This window comes from Macrotis lagotis, chromosome 2 (genome assembly GCF_037893015.1).
Source record: "Macrotis lagotis isolate mMagLag1 chromosome 2, bilby.v1.9.chrom.fasta, whole genome shotgun sequence".
NCBI lineage: Eukaryota > Metazoa > Chordata > Mammalia > Peramelemorphia > Peramelidae > Macrotis > Macrotis lagotis.
Genome location: NC_133659.1, coordinates 67,142,681 through 67,160,874, shown reverse-complemented (window position 1 = coordinate 67,160,874; position 18,194 = coordinate 67,142,681). Strand labels below are relative to the sequence as shown.

The window sequence follows — 18,194 nt, the reverse complement described above, 5'->3', positions numbered from 1 at the left end:
GTTTTATAATTGTTTTCAAAAAGATTCTGAGTCTGTCTTGGCAAATAGACTCCCAAATATTTTACACTGTCTGAGGTTACTTTGAATGGGATTTCTCTTTCTAGCTCTTCCTGCTGTTTCTTGCTAGACATATATAGAAAAGTTGAGGATTTATGAGGGTTTATTTTATAACCTGCAACTTTGCTAAAATTGCTAATTGTTTCCAGTAGTTATTTAGATGATTTCTTGGGGTTCTCTAGGTAGACCATCATGTCATCTGCGAAGAGTGAGAGATTTGTCTCTTCCTTCCCAATTCTAATTCCTTCAATTTCTTTTTCTTCTCTAATTGCTGATGTTAACATTTCTAGTACAATATTGAATAGTAGTGGTGATAATGGGCACCCTTGTTTAACCCCTGATCTTATTGGGAATGCCTCTAGCCTCTCCCCATTGAATATGATGCTTGTTGATAGTTTCAGATAGATACTGCTAATTATTTTAAGGAACAGTTCATTTATTCCTACACTCTCTAGTGTTTTTAATAGGAATGGATGCTGTATTTTGTCAAAAGCTTTTTCAGCATCTATTGATATGATCGTATGATTTCTGATAGGTTTGTTGTTGATATAATTGAGTAGACTAACAGTTTTCCTAATATTGAACCATCCCTGCATTCATTCCTGGAATAAATCCTACTTGATCATAATGTATTATCCTAGTGATGACTTATTGTAGTTGTTTTGCTAAGATTTTAATTAGGATTTTTGCATCTATATTTATGAGGGAAATAGGTCTATAATTTTCTTTCTCTGTTTTAACTCTTCCTGGTTTAGGTAACAGTACCATATTGGTTTCATAGAAAGAGTTAGGCAGAGTTCCATCTTTCCCTATTTTTCCAGAGAGTTTATATAGGATTGGAACCAATTGTTCCTTAAATGTTTGGTAGAATTCACTTGTGAATCCATCAGGCCCTGGAGATTTTTTTTTTAGGGAGTTCAATAATGGCTTGTTGAATTTCTTTTTCTGAGATAGGGTTGTTTAGGTATTTAATCTCTTCTTCATTTAACCTGGGCAACTTATATTTTTGTAAATATTCATCCATTTCACTTAGATTATCAAATTTATTGGCATAGAGTTGGGCAAAATAATTTCGAATTATTACTTTAATTTCCTCCTCATTGGTGGTGAGTTCACCTTTTTTCATTTATAATACTAGCAATTTGTTTTTCTTCTTTCTTTTTTTTAATCAAATTGACCAGAGGTTTATCAATTTTATTGGTTTTTTCATAATACCAACTTTTGGTTTTATTTATTAATTCAATAGTTTTTTTGCTTTTGATTTTATTAATTTCTCCTTTAATTTTTAAAATTTCTAATTTGGTATTTGATTGGGGATTTTTTGATTTGTTCTTTCTCTAATTTTTTTAGTTGCATGTTTAGTTCATTGATTTCCTCTTTCTCCAATTTATTCATATAAGCATTTAGGGCTATAATATATCCCCTGAGAGTTGCTTTGAATGAATCCCATAGGTTTTGGTATGTTGTTTCATTATTATCATTATCTAGGATAAAATGGTTAATTCTTTCTATAATTTGTGTTTTTGGTCCACTCATTTTTTAAAATGAGGTTATTCAGTTTCCACTTTGCTCTGGGTCTATATCTTCTTGGCCCAGTATTGCACATGACTTTTATTGCATTGTGATCTGAGAAAGATGTATTCACTATTTCTGCCTTTCTGCAGTTGATCATTAGGTTTTTATGTCCTAGTACATGGTCAGTTTTTTGTATAAGTTCCATGTACTGCAGAGAAAAAGGTATATTCCTTTCTATCCCCATTCAGTTTCCTCCATAAGTCTATCATATCTAATTTTTCTAACAATCTATTTACCTCCCTAATTTCTTTCTTGTTTGTTTTATGATTCGATTTATCTAGATCTGATAACGGGAGTTTGAGGTCTCCCACTAGTAGAGTTTTGCTGTCTATGTCTTCCTGTAATTCTTTCAGCTTCTCCTCTAAGAATTTGGGTGCTGTCCCACTGTGTGCATATATATTCAATATTGAAATGACTTTATTGTCTATGGTACCTTTTAGGAGGATAAAGTTTCCTTCCTTATCTATTTTGACGCTATCTATTTTTGCTGCTGCTTTGTCTGAGATAAAGATTGCTACCCCTGCTTTTTTTACTTCAGCTGAAGCAAAATATATTTTGCTCCAACCTTTTACCTTTACTCTATATGTATCTTTCTGCTTCAAATGACTTTCTTGTACACAGCATATTGTAGGATTCTAGTTTGATTTTCACCCATCTTTAACTGAATTTTAGCGTTACGACTGGATAACAAATTTTTTTTGAGCAGAGACCAAACTACTAGAGAGGACACTGATATGAAAAATGTTTAAGAAGCCCAATCTGATTCATTTTTTATTCCATAGCTAAAATCCTCTCTGAAAACTGAAGAAGTGGCTTCATCACCAACTATTCACATGGACTCAACTTTTCCCTCAGTGTCTTTATTATTGAACCACAGCAAAAATTGTTAAGCCTTTTTTGTGTCATAGATACCTTCTCAGTATAATAAAATACAAAACAGGATTACAAACAAAACCAGCTATTTTGAAATATAGTTGTCAAAATATAAGACAATCTCATGCACCCCAAAGTTAAGAAAACCTGGACTATAGGATCCAGAAGGTCCTTTCCAGCTCTACCATTCAGTATTTCTGTGATGAATTAAAATCCTACACATCTTTCTAGTTTCATTTCAGTATCTTTACTTTTGCAGAGTATTATAAGAGAAAAGACTTGGAATAAGGATGGGTTTTCTCTTTTTGAATTGTGTCTGCTAGAATGTGGACAGTAAAAGTGTGAGAGATCAGCGGCTAGAGCTTCAGCGAAGGGTAGCAGAAACTAGTGATGATGACCTCATCCCATTTGGTGACCGACCCACAGTGTCCCGGTTTGGCGCCATATCTCGAACTTCCAAAACCATGTATCAGGGTTCTGGCCCAATGCAGGCTCTGGCAGCTCAGGGGACTTCCACCAAATCAATCAGCATTTCTGGTGAGTATTTGTGAATTCACTTAGGGTCAGATGAAATGTTTTTTAGCTTTTTTCTTTTGGTATTGAAGTATTCTGAGCTTGTCAGTGTTTGAACTATCTGATTTTTTAGAAAACTGTATTATACTATATCTTTGAGGCTGTCTAGAAAGCTAGTAGCTAGCTTAAAATGAAAAGAAGTCAGTGTGAATTGAATATCCCCTAAATAACCTTCTTTCTCTTAAAGATTACAGTCCATATGGAGCTCATGGTGGCTGGGGAGGTTCTCCATATTCCCCTCACCAAACTATGCCTTCTCAGGGACACTTCACTGAAAGGTATGTCTTTCTGGGGGAGGGAGGTCAGGGGATTCTCAGCGTTCAACAGTTCTTTCTCTGTAGGTGGATAAGTTTTTTATCAAGAGGGGTGGCTAGGTGATGCAGTGGATAGAGCACCGGCCCTGGAGTCAGGAGTACCTGAGTTCAAATCTGGCCTCAGACACTTAATAATTACCTAGCTGTGTGGCCTTAAATAAAAAATAAAAAAATAAAAATAAATTTTAAAAAAAAGTTATCTGGAATTGCCTTAGTCCTTGTGCTGATCATAGTAACCAAGTCTTTCACAGTTGATCATCATTACATGATTGTTACTCCACACAGTGACTACTTATTCTTCTCCTCCTACTTTGCAATAGATCATATAGGTCTTAGCCATATTTTTTTCTGAAAACATCCTTTGTCATTTCTTATAGCACATGTACTGATGTCATCACAATCATAAACCACAGCTTGTTTGGCCATTCCCTAGTTGATGAGCATGCCCTTGATTTTCATTTCTTTGCCATCACAAAGAGAACAACTATAAATATTTTTATGCAAATGGGTCCTTTTTCTTGTTTGAATTTTGGGGAATAAAGACTTAGTAGAGGTATTGCTGGTTAAATACAAAGAATTGTGCTATGAGCATCAAAGAGTTAAGTGAGTTTTCCCTTGCCATTCAGTTATTCTGAACATACATATGCATATATACACATATATAATTGCACTTTAATTTCTTTTATTGCTTTCCCATCCCAGGGAGAGATTGACCATGTCAGAAGTGGCCAGTCACGGGAAGCCCTTACCCTCTGCTGAGAGAGAACAACTGAGATTAGAGCTGCAGCAGCTGAACCACCAGATTAACCAGCACACCCAGCTTCGAGGACTCGAGGTACCAGCCTAGACCTGGTTAGGGACTTTGAAGGGACTTTTAAGAGATTGAGGGAAAAGTTGACAAATTACAGAGGCAAACTTATAGGTGCCCCATTCCAGTGACAGCCCTCTGTGGAATGATTTAACTGTTCAAGTATCTAAACTGTATTTCTTTGAAACTTCAAGACATAAATAAGTTCCATTATCTAGAAGACATTTTGGTTAATATTATTAAGCAAAAGGAGTTCTGGAGATTAAAAACTATGGTAATGAGAAACAAATGCTTAGCTTAACCCTATTCATTAATATCATTCAACATTAGTATGCCTATTATGTATAACATTCTCTTGTTAAGTTTGTATTTGTATTCTTTTTCTCCAACCTTATCACCTTTTTTTTTTATTTTTAGGGTTGGTTTTGTTTGTTTGTTTTTGCAAGACAATGGGGTTAAGTGGCTTGCCCAAGGCCACACAGCTAAGTAATTATTATTAAGTGTCTGAGGCCAGATTTGAACTCAGCTACTCCTGACTCCAGGGCCTGTGCTCTATCCACAGCTCCACCTAGCAGCCCCTAAACTTGTCACCATTTGTAATTGATTCCAGGAATAATTAATGTTCTTTGAAAAATGGGAGCTGACAAAGTAATGTCCTGTGCTTACATTAATCTTTTTTGTTTAGATTTTGTTTTAGCTAAAGGAACCTAGTTTTTATTTCCTTAACTTAGAACTCCAAATGCCCCTGTGCTTTATGTAGTGTATGTTCCCTGTGGATCTAAGACTCAGCTCATGGGCCACCTCCTCAAATCTTTATCATCCCCCTTAGTTGTGTTCTGTCTCCCTTCAAATTATATTAATTTATCTGTATAAATGCTGTAAACAACTTGGAAAGAAGGGAATTTTATTTTGTCTTTTTAATGTTTTAAATAATGTTTTTCTCATAGTAAACACTTAACAATTATTTGTTGAATTGAAATTTTTTGAAAATTGAAATTTTAAAAGCTTACCTACTTTTATGTATAATATACAATACATCCAATATGTAAAAGATTTTGGAATAAAGTAAATTTCAGGAGATATTTGCTATTTTATTTTTTAAATTCAATAACAAGTTTGTGAAAGGAATATTGGATATTATATGTAACAAGTAATGTTGATGCAACCTTGTGGGAGCATAGATGAAGAATGATTAAATTAGGGCAGCTAGGTGGTACAGTGGATAGGGCACCGGTCTTGGAGTCAGGAATATCTGAGTTCAAATCCAGCCTCAGACATTTAATTATTATGATTATTATTTTAGGTTTTTTGCAAGACAGTGGGGTTAAGTGGCTTGCCCAAGGCCACACAGCTAGGTAATTATTAAGTATCTGAGGCGGGATTTGAACTCAGGTACTCCTGACTGCAGGGCCGGTGCTCTAGCCACCCCCAGACCCTTAATTATTACCTAGCTGTGTGACCTTGGGCAGGCCACTTAACCCCATTTGCCTTGCAAAAACCTTAAAAAAAAAGAATAATTAAATCTTGGCATGCTAAGATTAATCACCCTTGGGTTATAATTTCAATTTGTTTTCTAGAGAAAACCATTAGAAACACTTAAGTGTGGATACTAACATGTTATTTTCCTTCAGGAAAAATAATTGTTGATTGTTTTGAAGAGGAAATTATAACTAACCACAGTCTTCATTTTTATGTTCGGAAGAATAGTTGGGGGGGGGGTTGTTTTTTACTCTTGTGCTGGGGTTTAGCATTCCTGGGATCTGGGATATTGTTTATATTTTACATATTGCTTTTTTTGTTTGTTTTGGTTTTTGGTTTTTTGCAAGACATGGGGTTAAATGACTTGCTCAAGATCATTATTAAGTGTCTGAGTCTATTTTGAACTCAGGTCCTCCTGACAAGGGCTGGTGCTTTATCCACTATACCACCTAACTGCCCCATATCTGCTTTTTGTCCATATCTTAATTCAAAATCTCCTTTGTGTCCCATCTTGTCACTATAATGCTGTTGTGATGAATTAACTCTGCCCTTCTGAAAGTTTAAATTCCTTTTTCTCTTTCGCCCTCCTCCCCCACAAGGTATTTGCAGTCTGTAGATTTATTGTGTAAACTATTCTTTTATTCTGGCAGTTTGTAGAAATATCTATCTAAAAAGGCCATTTATGACTTTACTAACTACTAGTCACTTCAGTCCTTTTAGCCAGACTTCATTAAATGAGCCCCATTGAAAGGGTTGTGGGCTTAGAATCCCAAGAAAATTTTTAAAAATAGGTTGGAATGGGTTATTCTCTACCAGTATGTCCCACTTCAGTTAAAAGAGAACAAACAAATCAGCCTAAATATGGGACATCTGAAGTCATTGTTATTTAATAAATACTGAGTGAGCATCAGGTATATAAAGGAAGGCAAAAACTAAGTGCCTCCAGACCTTAAAATTTACCTAGTGTTTAAAGAGAGAGTCAGTACTTTATAATGTCATCATGTTTTTTGGAAAGATATTAAATAAGTCCTCATTCTCCTAAAGCAACAATCCTCACTTATTCCCTGCTTATTCCTTTTTTGCATGGTGGCTTCTTCATTTAGGCTGTTAGTAACAGACTGCTGTTGCAGAGGGAGACCAGCACTCTGGCAGGCCAGCCCCCTCCCCAGCCTCCACCCCCACCCCCCAAGTGGCCTGGAATGGTCTCAAGTGAGCAGTTGAGTTTGGAACTCCACCAGGTGGAGCGGGAGATTGGCAAGAGAACCCGGGAGCTGAGCCTGGTGAGTGAGCTGAATGATTGCTGCAGTTGGAGAGCTATTGACAGTCAAAGACATGGATCTCCCATTGGCTTCATAAGAATCTGTGCTCTCCCTGTTGGATTATTTTGGATTGGTTTTTAATTCTTTTTTTCCTTCATATTCTGCATTAAGACAAATATCTATTGGAGTTTTCTGCTTAAAGAAACAGAAATTACCCAGAAATATTTAAACGTGATTTTTATATCTAGAACCAAGTTGGGAGGCATAGAATTGGCGTAGATCACTTTAGAAATAGAGTAGTATGTACAAAAGTTATTAGCCAGCAACTTTTCGGTTTTGTTTTCCCATGAGTAATTAGTGACACACATTCTTTATCCATTTCTTCCAAACAGTATGAATGTATGGGATTTCACTTATAGTACTTATGTTCTTATGTTTTATAGTTTGTGGGCCTTTTCTTCCTTTAAAGAAATTTGTAATCTTAATGGATAAAATAGTGGGGTTTTTTGAGCTTTTCAAGTTTGTAATATACATTTTTCATCATTTTAAAGGGGTTTTGTTGTTATTAAATAGTGATAAACTCCTATTGCATGAATAAATTTATCCATTTTGCCTTGGAGCCTATTCACCCTTTATTGCCCATACCATCCCCGACCTTTGATCAGTTCACTGGGAATGAGTAAGAACTGGACATGTTTTTGAGTCTGTGTTTCACAGCTAAATAAGAATAATATCTGGAACAAACTGCGGTTCTGTTCTATCTCTTGTCCATTAGCTTGAGTAATTGAGAGATGATTGTTTATTTCTTCCTCTTTCAAAGGAGAACCAATCTTCTTTGGACATGAAAAACAAATTGGGTTCCAGTAAGCAAGCAGAAAATGGACAAGCTGAACCACAAAACAAGGTTCCAGCTGAGGACCTTGCATTGACATTCAGGTAAAGAAGTGAGCTTTCCCTCTGCTCTTTGTAATTTTCCTTGTCAAACCAGAGGAAGAGTAATTATTTTGGTTTGTGCTGATTTAAGAACTATTCTAAGATCTTGTCAGTTTGAATTTTAATAATTTTGAATGTGTACTTAAGATTGATAAAAAGATAAGATTTAGCTTTCATAACTCCTCTGCAGTAATGATTTGGGTAATTAACCTAAACTTAATGAAATAGTCAAAGGTTTTATTCACTCCCAATTTGTCCTGACTTTCAAATAAATTGTTATTTAAGAACTCCCACTATGTTTATTAAACTTTATAATTCCAAACTTCTCTGTATTTTAAAATTAGATTCAGCTTTAGCATTTTATACCATCAAAAAACAAAAGTTCTTTAGTTGTTGGAAAAAATAATGTATCATACACTTGTATATGTGATTAATAGTTAATCACCAACAAGAATGCATTTTCAAAACAGCTGAGAGTTTTTTCTGTGGAACTGAGAATTCTGCTTGTATATCACCTCTTGATAACTTTATTTCATAGCTGAGTAATCATTTTTCTCCTTCTCCTCATTTTACACTGTTCTTCTACCCTTCTGACTTAGCAGTGAGGTACCGAATGGATCGACCTTATCACAAGAAAACATCAGCCTCCTGTCAAACAAGACCTCCTCTCTGACCCTGGCTGAGGATCCAGAGGGAGGGGGAGATAACAATGACTCTCAGAGGACGGGAGTCACGCCCAGCTCTGCTCCCTGAAATGAGAGAAGAGCTGCTTTCTTCTTCCCTCGTTCAGTTTGTGGAGTAGAAGGGCAGGAGTGGTGTTCATAATTTCCAGACCTCCTGCTCTGCGGGTAACCAGAGAAACCCAGAAACAACAGCAGCAGGTTCGGAGACGATGTGCACAAACACCACTACTGAAAACAAAACCTGCACATAGTTCACATTAATGCGTTTTTTAATTAAAAAAAATGAAAATAAGCAGTATCTGCAAGCAATTCAGATTAAATTTGTTTTTGTTCTGTGAATGAACTTTATTTTAATAACTTTGGACGCCTTGGATCCAGGGCTTTAAAAAAAAGAAGAAGAAGATATTATATATATACTCTGTTTGATTAATTGTATGATCTTAATGAAGTAGGTTTTTCTTTTATTTGGTATTATTACATACCCAGTGTATACTTCTTACCCACATCCTTCTCTAACTTGTCTCTCCCCACCCCCCCCACTTCCCCCAAACTAAAAAGCACCTGGACTCCTTGTGTGAATTATAAGGTGCAAAAAATCGGTTATTGACTGTAATGTCAGAAAATGTGCAGTAAACTTTCTTTTGACAAGATGGATTGTTTTTGTTTTCATGGCAGTCATACCTTTTTTCCTTTGTTTAACATCTTGCCTTTTTGTATCTATATTTCATGCCATTCATGCAAGTCTTAGGTTATCTTTGCCCTATAAGTGATCTAATTATTAACAGATTGCATAGCCTCATCATTGTCATTATTAATAATACCAACTTTTTCCTTGAAATAATTAGAATACTGGTTCACCTTCTAAAATACTTAGCCAGATTATGATGAAAGCCAATTGTAGCTTAGCCCTGAAAGCAAAGGATATGCTGATTTTCTTCAGCTAACCAGATTTGAGATTTATTGCAAATATTGAGATAGTGCCTAGAAATTTGGAGCTCTGCTGTTGGTTTCTGAACTCCATTTGAAGTCATGGTATATTCAGGAACCAGCACATTTTATGTGATAAAATGTATCACTTGATTTTAACTGAAAATAAATTTAACATCTAGTTCCCTTTTATATGCCTTAGCTTTTTGGTTTGTTTTATTTTCTCTTTATGTCTTGAGGAAATAACATTGGAGATACTGAAAACTCTTTTATTTTCAAGAAAGTTGAAAGAAAGCAAATTGCCTGGCATTTAGTGATAGTCCGAATGGCTAATCATCTGTTCTTCTTGGGAACAGTTATCAGAAGTAGGTAGTTTAATACCAAAAAATCAGGTTTAGCAAACTTTACCTGGCCATAATTTTTAAAAGTTACTCTTTACTAAGCCATTGAAAGGAAGGAAAAATTTTTCTTGCCAGTCAGTTAAAAGAACATTTAGTTATTGCTGCACATATTCTGATGTTTTAGATCTACCTTGAGCTGAAAATCTTTAAATCTGATGCTCATTGGGGATAAATTGATGTGTCACCCTTTCTTCCTTCCTATCACCCTCTTTTGGCCTGATTGTTTTATTTTCTTTTCTGTATTAGACTACTAAATTGGAAAGCACTGGTTATGTAATAAGTTACTGCATTGCTTTGGTTGGGTAAAAGCAAGAGTTAATATTTTTCTTGTTTATTTTTTTCTTAACCCTTAACTCCTGCTAAGGTCTTAGCAACCTTGGGCTAAGCTTTTTGTCCATCATACTGTTAATTGGGGGGGAGGGGGGAATTGATACAGTCCTGCCATTGCCTACCAGTAGGAGAGTCCAAACAGAACACTCTTTTGAGTAGCAATTATTTAATTTGCCCAGTCAAGGCACCGCATTTATATACTATTTCACATTGAATTTGATTATGCCCTACAGACCTGGCTGGTCAAGGATTTGATATACACATATTGGCTTGGGATTCGAGCTTTCTTTTTTATTTAAATAAAAATTTATATATATTATATATATATACACATATACATAGTTATATCTGTATATATATTAAGTATGTTTTAAGGATTTTTTCGCATGAGCGCAGCTGTTGCGATCAAATGTCCGATTGGGAGGTAGAAGCACTGAACTTGAACAAAAACTAGACCTTTTTTTTCCAGTTAATAGCCACATTTTTTTTTTGTTCACTTGAAATTTCTAATTTTCTGACCTTTTTAACTTTGACTTTAGAGTAGTAAATTTAGCTCCTAAGTTGATTCTTCTTTTACTACCTATTTTCCATGGGGAGAAGGAAGAAAAACTTCTATATCCCTGATGGATTCTCAAGGTTTCTACAGTTCGTTTTTCTGTACCAAAAGGCAATGTGTAGATCTTTCATCAGAGAATAATTTGGATAAATCTTTTTTCTCATTTGGACATGTTAGATAATTCTTTGATTTGAGAAGCAAGTTGATTAATTTTAGAAGTTATGGTGCATTCCAAGGGTAGAAGCAGCTCTGTAGAAGTTTTAGGGACCTTGATTGTGTAGCAGCACAGAACAAAGGCAAAGATCCATATGGAGGTTTTCTTTGAGGGGAAAAATAGTGAGTTCTACTGCTAGTGCAGCTCTCACTAACAGAGACGTTCTTTAAAATTTTTTTAAAAACTTTTTTTAGTAATATAAAAACATTTTCCAACTCGGTTGAATTTACACTGTACATCTATGTGTGTAAACCAAAAAATTTTATTGTTTGAACTTAAATTTTTAGCCACCATGTTTTTATTTTAAGTAAAAAAAAAATCTCTGAGTTACTGCATGTATTTACTGCTTCTTATTCCCTATTTCCATATTTCAAAGAAAACTTTGGATAGCTAGATGATCACTAAAACTATATTCATAACTTGTTTACTCCAAATCCATCTACTTTTTCTCTTTGTACAGCAACAAAAGAAAATCCAAAATATTGCATATGGTGGTTCTGTTCCTTCCCATAATTTGTATTCATGCTGCACTTTGTACAGTGTCCTTGTTGCGATTAACTTGGCCAGGTGAATATCCTATTTGGTCATAATGTTACTTGGTTCTTAAACTAGTTTTTGTTACTATCTGCAAAAGGCATTGATTTTTTTTTCTCCTCACTTAGGTTAGTTTAAATTTCTGATTGTCTTTCCCCTATTTCCTTGGAGAAAGTAAACAGGTGAAACCAGTCAGGTTAGAAATATAGTTTACAAAACTTTACACTTTTTTAGAAAATTTAAATTCTTCTGAATACTACTTTATAGTCTCTTCCCAAGATTAAGTTTCCTGGGAAGTATGAGAAACTCTGTAAATATGATTATAGTATACCTCCACTATAAGAACTGTTGGTTGATACCATGGTTCCTTAGAAAAAATGATTTTTTTCTTAATAGTAATATTTCTTCAGGGTTTAAAAAAAAACATTCATTTCCTGTTTCTGTTGATGCAGTCAGGTTAATGGGAAGTTGGTTTGCTGATGTGTACCAGGAAAGTAAAATTTAAGGCATGACCCAAAAAGAGGCTTTTTTTGCCCAACAATTATAGAAAAAGCTACAGAGACTTAATTAAAGGTGAGCGGATTAAGGGCAAGACTTTAAAAGCATTGCTCTGTGATAATTCATCTCTTCTTCAGCTAGCCAGAATAAGAGTTTCATTGTGATAGGGGATGTTAAACTAAGAATGCTCCTTCAGGATTTTTCACCTGTTATCTGGAATGTGATTTTTAGATCTGATTGTTCTTAAATATGCAATTTACTTTACCTTAATATTTAAAAAAATATATACATCACTTAGGATGTCTGTAGATTTCCTTCCTTATGTGCCTTTTGAAGAGGGTTCTGAATGAGGGTTCATTCCTTGTGACTTCCTAGTTAAAAGGGAGAGCCTGTGTCCTCCAAAGCCCATACCTAGAGGAATGTTTGAGGACACAACCCTGTCTCTAAGGCCAGCCCCAGATAATCAGCCAGATAGTAGGAAAACAGATATATTTGACCTAGTACTGTGGGGGTGATTCTTCTTCCTCTCCTTATCCATCCCCTGTACCTCCCCCCCCCACTTTTTCATTTCATTTATTTCAGAAAATACAGGAATTGTTTATGATTCTCACTTGCCACCTTATTATTTATTTAATGCCATTGCATTAAGGAGTAGGAATTCTAAAAACATCTCAAATTTTGCAGCACTGTGCTTAGGTTTAATCCAAAATATAGTTCCTCAGCTGCCTGGTTTCTTTTGTCAGTTTTCCATTCTGCTTGTTCCCTTGGCTCACCCACCACCCTGCCCTCCCTGATCGTGCAACAGTGACAGCTTGCTGCCTCAAAACAGAGCATTCAAATGAATTCGCTTAGCCAATAACTTCTGTGAAGTTGCCTTTTCTAATGGTGTTATTACTCAGTGATGCACAAATGTGGTATTGCCCTACTGGTAGGCAAACAAAGGTCTGATTAAGAATGGTAGCCTGCTATTTTCTTTAAAGGAGAGCCAAAGACTTGTGCTTTACTCTGTTTTGGTTGGGGGGAATTAGTAGCCTTTTTTGATTGTGAAACCGAAACCATTTAGTGTTTATGAGTTGATAGTACTGTGCAAACAGATGTGTCTGAAGTTAACTGATAAAGCCTTATAAAGTGTAAAGAGAGTGAAAAGTCATTCCTTTAAGCCGATTAATCTGATATCTTATTACAGTAATGTGTTTTAAGAAACTCATTATATATGTCTTACATTTCTTTGTGTACTCTCTCAACCCTCTTGTATATAAAGGAAAGAGAGGCTAATATCATTGTATTCAAGTCTTGGGACTCTGGGACTCGACAAATTGATTACTGAACAAATCACTGATTAGAAATGATATTAAGAGACATCCAGCCTAGTAATAAGCAAGGTATATTTGTGTTGCATTTGGTAGAGTTTTTTACAAGAAGAAATGGAGTTAATATGTACATAGGTTCTTTTTACCAAAGAGGACAGAGTTAACATTACTGATCTCCCACTAGTGAAGGAAGGATCATGTAGTTGTTGAAAATATACTCTAAGAAACTTAAGACTATTTGTCACCTCTCCTCACTTTTTCCCTCTTTTTTTAGGGAATCCATGTAAAAAAATCTTTTAAAACTCCATTGAAATTTTTTTTATGGAAAGTATACATAATTTAAATACTCCCTGCCTCAATTCCTACAACCTCTTTGTATTCTCCATAAAAATAATTGCTCATTCTGTCACTGAGGTTTCTGTAGTGAGCTGTTACCTTAGATTCTCTTTTCCTAATGACAGAAGAATCCAAGTGTCAGTAGTGTGTGGCCCATTTTTCCTATTTCCCCAACACATCTATCCTTAATCCACATGGGTTTATCAGTATAGAACTGTCAGACTGAAGAACAATGTAATCAGAACATCCAGGATATAATAAGCTGCCTCTCATTATAGCATTACTTTGCTATGCTATCTATCCTTAGTTTGCCTTCATTCATTTTTTTCCTTTCTGCTCTGACACTGACAAATTAAATTTCAATGTGATAATTTTTGTGTCCTCAGATAATCTTATATTCATTGAGTGGTTCCCTGTTTTTGCTTTTTTTAACTTGGTAAATTTTGCTAAAAAGTCTTAAGTTTTTGTTTAGATGTATTGGATTTAACACAAAGTATTCTTAAATCAGCTTTTTAGTCACTGCAAGAGTATTTTTAATGGGAAATTTGCATTTTTTTTAGAAAGAACTGCTAACTTTGAATACTTAAACTTTAATCTTTTAGATTTTAGATGATCACTAAAAACAAAAAAAATTGTTTATTTGGATCATTAGAATCCATAGTTGGCTCACTAGTATTGGATATTAAATGATACATTTATACTATTACATTATTGTTTTGGTGATAAGGAAAATATCGCATAAAATATCTGGAGTAAGAACTAATTTCCCATTAAGAGGACTTTTCTGTACTGAATGGAACAAAGTGGGTAACAGCCCTTTGAAATCTAATTATGAAAAGAGACAAGTGAGATGTGCATATGCTATGTATATAACTATTAAGCTAATTTTTTTTGAACAACTATTTAAACTCTAGCACATCTTTATCTGCCCCTGGATTTTCATCCAGATAATGAATTTCTTCCAGGCCAAAAGCATGGCACACCCTTCCCTTCCTTCCTTAACTTCTTCCCACTTCCTACCCCCAATCCAAACAAAAAAGAAAAAAAAGGCCTTAGAGTAATAACCCTTTCTTTGGACTTGAGAGAGAGGCTCTATTTTACTAAAAATATCAGGTGTCCAGAAATGAATGTGCATCAGATGAAAAAGATAAACCTGTGGAATGTTTAATCTTTATTATAAAAATTTGATGACTGAGTTCTTCTGTTGAGGTCTCAGTCTTGTTTGCAGAACAGGAGAGGGGAATCCCATTCTTAGCAGGCAAAGCTTCTAATTCTTTGGCATCCAAAACAGAGTTTGCACTCAGTCATGTTAACAACTGGAAACTATCCTGTGGCCCTTTCTAGCTTAACGTGAGGCATAAAATTTATTGCCTGTAGCTACCTGTAGCTATCAGTAGTACTATCGATTGGCTTGATTCCTCTGCTTTGATATGACTGTAATTCAAAGAGTATGTATCTGAAACAGCCCCTTAAAAAATTGTTTTGTTTTCTGATTTAAGTGGTTAAGAATTTTCATTTTAGCTTGTACATGCCATATATTTTTCTTTATGCTACTAAGGAACCTCCCAGGAAAAGGCTACTCTTTTCCAGGTACATCAATTCCAACATTTTTAATGCTGTTTTTCTTCCCTTATGGTTACTGGAACTTGAAATTATTTTTCTTTCCTTTTTTTTATTCATTGGTCCAGGTATTATGGTCATTTTTCTTCTGGATAGTTCTCCAGTTTGGGGGAAGATAAAAGATCAAGAAAAAAGGGTTTAAGATGTAGTAGTCATGGGATAAATTTTTTGAATTTCAAAACAGCTTTCTAGTTCTGAGGTTCCTTTTATGGTATATGTGGTTCCTTTTCCCTTTTTCCCTTTTCTCTGACTATGGTTATTTGGTCTTTAGGCTCATACCAGTCTCCCGAGACATTCTGCAGTCATTATCACCTTTTTGGGTGGAATTTATTTTATTTTATGTTGTGGTTTTTAAAAAGTAATTTTTTAACATTGGTGCATATATATGCTTGGGTTAGAGCTCATGTAATTTACCAATCGTATTGATTGTATGTGATTGTGCCCTGCAGAGGTATATTTAACAAAGCAAAAATAAATTGTCTAGGTTAATAAAGGAGACCATGAGATTGGAGTCAGGTTATAAGTGACTTCACTTATATCTAATCACTTAGAATTTTGGATAAGTGAAAATTCATACCTACTGTTCTAAATCAATGTTAAATAACATTTGTTAAACTTTTGTAGTGTGCTTTCTCCCTACCCCTTTTTCCTAGACCTCAACTCCCTACTCTCTTCCTAACTTACCTCTTTTAAAAAGAAAAAATAAATTCATTGAGCCTTACAGCAGCAGCTGATTGAGAAATGTCTGAATTTGCTAAATGATAATTTCTTTTCTCATGTTTCAACCCCCCCCCCAAAAAAAAATGAGTAACTAGTATTTAGTATTTATGGGTGAAATTTGCAATCTGTAAAGTTTTCTTTAAATTCATTTGAATTTGGGAAAACTGAAAGTGGATGTAATAACTTATCTTCTAAAAGTCCTTTTGGAATAGGAGAAGAATGGTACTGTTTGAAATAGATACTTTTTTTCTTTCCTATGTTTTAATCCATTTATGTTTACTTTTTTTCAAAAACCTTTTAAACATTATATGAGGTAAAAAGGAAGAAACAGTAGTTTTGAATGCAATGGGCAGCAAGCAGCAACTTAACTGGGTCTCCAAAAGTTCGTATTTCATTTATTAAAAGTTTTTTCAGTTATAGAGCCAATTTTTTTTCAAGTTTATGTTAGGGGGAAATTGTGTGCATGTTGTTCATATAAAAGATGCCACTCTTCTTCCTTTTCTCCATTACCCTTAAAACTGACTCAGCCTCATGTTGCTCCTGTATAGTGTTTAATGCTCCTTTATGAATTGCAGATAAGAGAATTTATTTTAAGAAGTAGAAAGGAGGTGATTCACCTTTTGGTTTGTAAATATCTGAAAGTGTCTTCAAGTTCTTATCTGCTTTCTGTCAGCATTTATATTAAATGATAAATTAATGAAAAATGTGTCGTCTTTTTTTGGGGGGGAGGGTAAATGTGCCTATAATACTACTATTTTATTTTGATATTGGGAAATCATTCCATATTTATTATGCAGCTTGACTCCAGAATTTTAAAAAACAGGAGAAGCATTACAAATCCAAATCCTTTTAGATAAAATCACAAACAGGCAACCCCAGACTTAGGTTTAATAAGCCACCAGTACAGAGTCCTACATGCCGCCCCTGTACTATCCTGAAGTGTCCGACTTGTGTTGGTTCAGAAAACAACATGTTGGCAGCAGAAATGTTTGTTGAGCAATATGGAGGACATCTTGAGAAGGTGAAAGAACTTCCTGGGCTTCTGAGAGGCTGTGGAGAACACACAAGAATGGGGAAGATCACAGCATTGACAGATGGGCAATCTGAAACTGGGGGGAGGGGGAGAATAAAGGGGAAGATAATTGCTTATATTGATAGGTTGTGGGATTGGGGTGTGACTTCCATAAAGAAGCTCATAGATGGGGGGGAGGAACTTAGATTCCAGTGGGGTCTGAAAGGTACAAAAAAAAAGGTAAATAAAAATTAAAGAACAAAAATAAAAAACAATTAAAAAAGGTAAATACACTTTTGAGGAGAAATGAACAACAGCCACCTGCCTAGGGAATGTCTTCAAACAAGAGGTAACTCGGGCACTGAGAGATTTTGAGAGGTGGGCTTGATTTTTGGAGAGGAGGGAAATAAGTGAGGTTTATGTGAATGGAGAGAAGTAGAGGCACCAGACTGAGTGAAGGTGGGGTGTGTACCAAGAAAGAAGAGAAGGGAAATTAGTGTGGAGGTCTTTAAATCTTGGACTGAGGGGATTTTAGCCTAGACTAGAGCAATGGGGAGCCTCTCAAGATTACTGAGTAAAGGAGGTACTTTGTTGCCCTATAGACTTGGAGTAGTTGTGGTAAATCACCAGTCACTTGGTTGGTGCGGTTCTCTGATACTGAAGGATGACTACTAGGAAATACTATTTTGGGCAGCTGTGTAAGAGAGACAGGAGTGGGGGAAACTAGAAAGAGATATTGGGATAGAAACTAGACACTGAGAGATATATGTGATAAAGAAGATCTTGTGTAACAGCATTTGCCAACTATTGAGATGTGAAAAAAGGAGAGTTAAGGGACCAATATTCCAAACTTAGATAGCAGGAAGTAGGAAGGTTGGAGGGGAACCTGATGAGTGAGATGCAGGATAAGTAGAGGCTGGAGCTAAATGGATTTGGTAAATATGGCAGATGATAAAGGAACTCTTTGGAGCAGAGGAGATTACTTTGGGGGAGAAAATATGGGGGCCAAGCTTATCATTTGAGAAGGCTGAGAATTGTAAGTCCAAGCCAGACCCAAACGGAAATCATCACTATCACTTGTTTATTCCAACCACCTAGAGAAAGTCCCTTTTTAATTTTTTTTTTTAGCAGCAAGCCTACATTTGCCTTTCCTACCATTATTCCTGATTTCTGAGTCTGAAT

The 18,194-nt window shown here is 35.2% G+C and overlaps 1 protein-coding gene across 5 annotated transcripts in view; it reads left to right on the top strand.

Moving 5' to 3' along the window:
- Positions 1-16,704, top strand: part of RC3H1 (ring finger and CCCH-type domains 1) — a 77,269-nt gene extending 60,565 nt beyond the window's left edge. For 4 of the 5 annotated variants that reach the window (XM_074222063.1, XM_074222066.1, XM_074222064.1 and 1 more), the window contains 6 exons: positions 2,829-3,042; positions 3,266-3,356; positions 4,095-4,227; positions 6,783-6,959; positions 7,759-7,874; positions 8,471-16,704. In XM_074222063.1, coding sequence (XP_074078164.1) covers positions 2,829-3,042; positions 3,266-3,356; positions 4,095-4,227; positions 6,783-6,959; positions 7,759-7,874; positions 8,471-8,624 — 885 coding nt within the window. In that variant the 3' untranslated portion in view covers positions 8,625-16,704. The remainder of the gene's footprint in view (positions 1-2,828; positions 3,043-3,265; positions 3,357-4,094; positions 4,228-6,782; positions 6,960-7,758; positions 7,875-8,470) is intronic. The other variant, XM_074222065.1, reaches the window with a different exon arrangement.
- Positions 16,705-18,194: the final 1,490 nt, after the last annotated feature.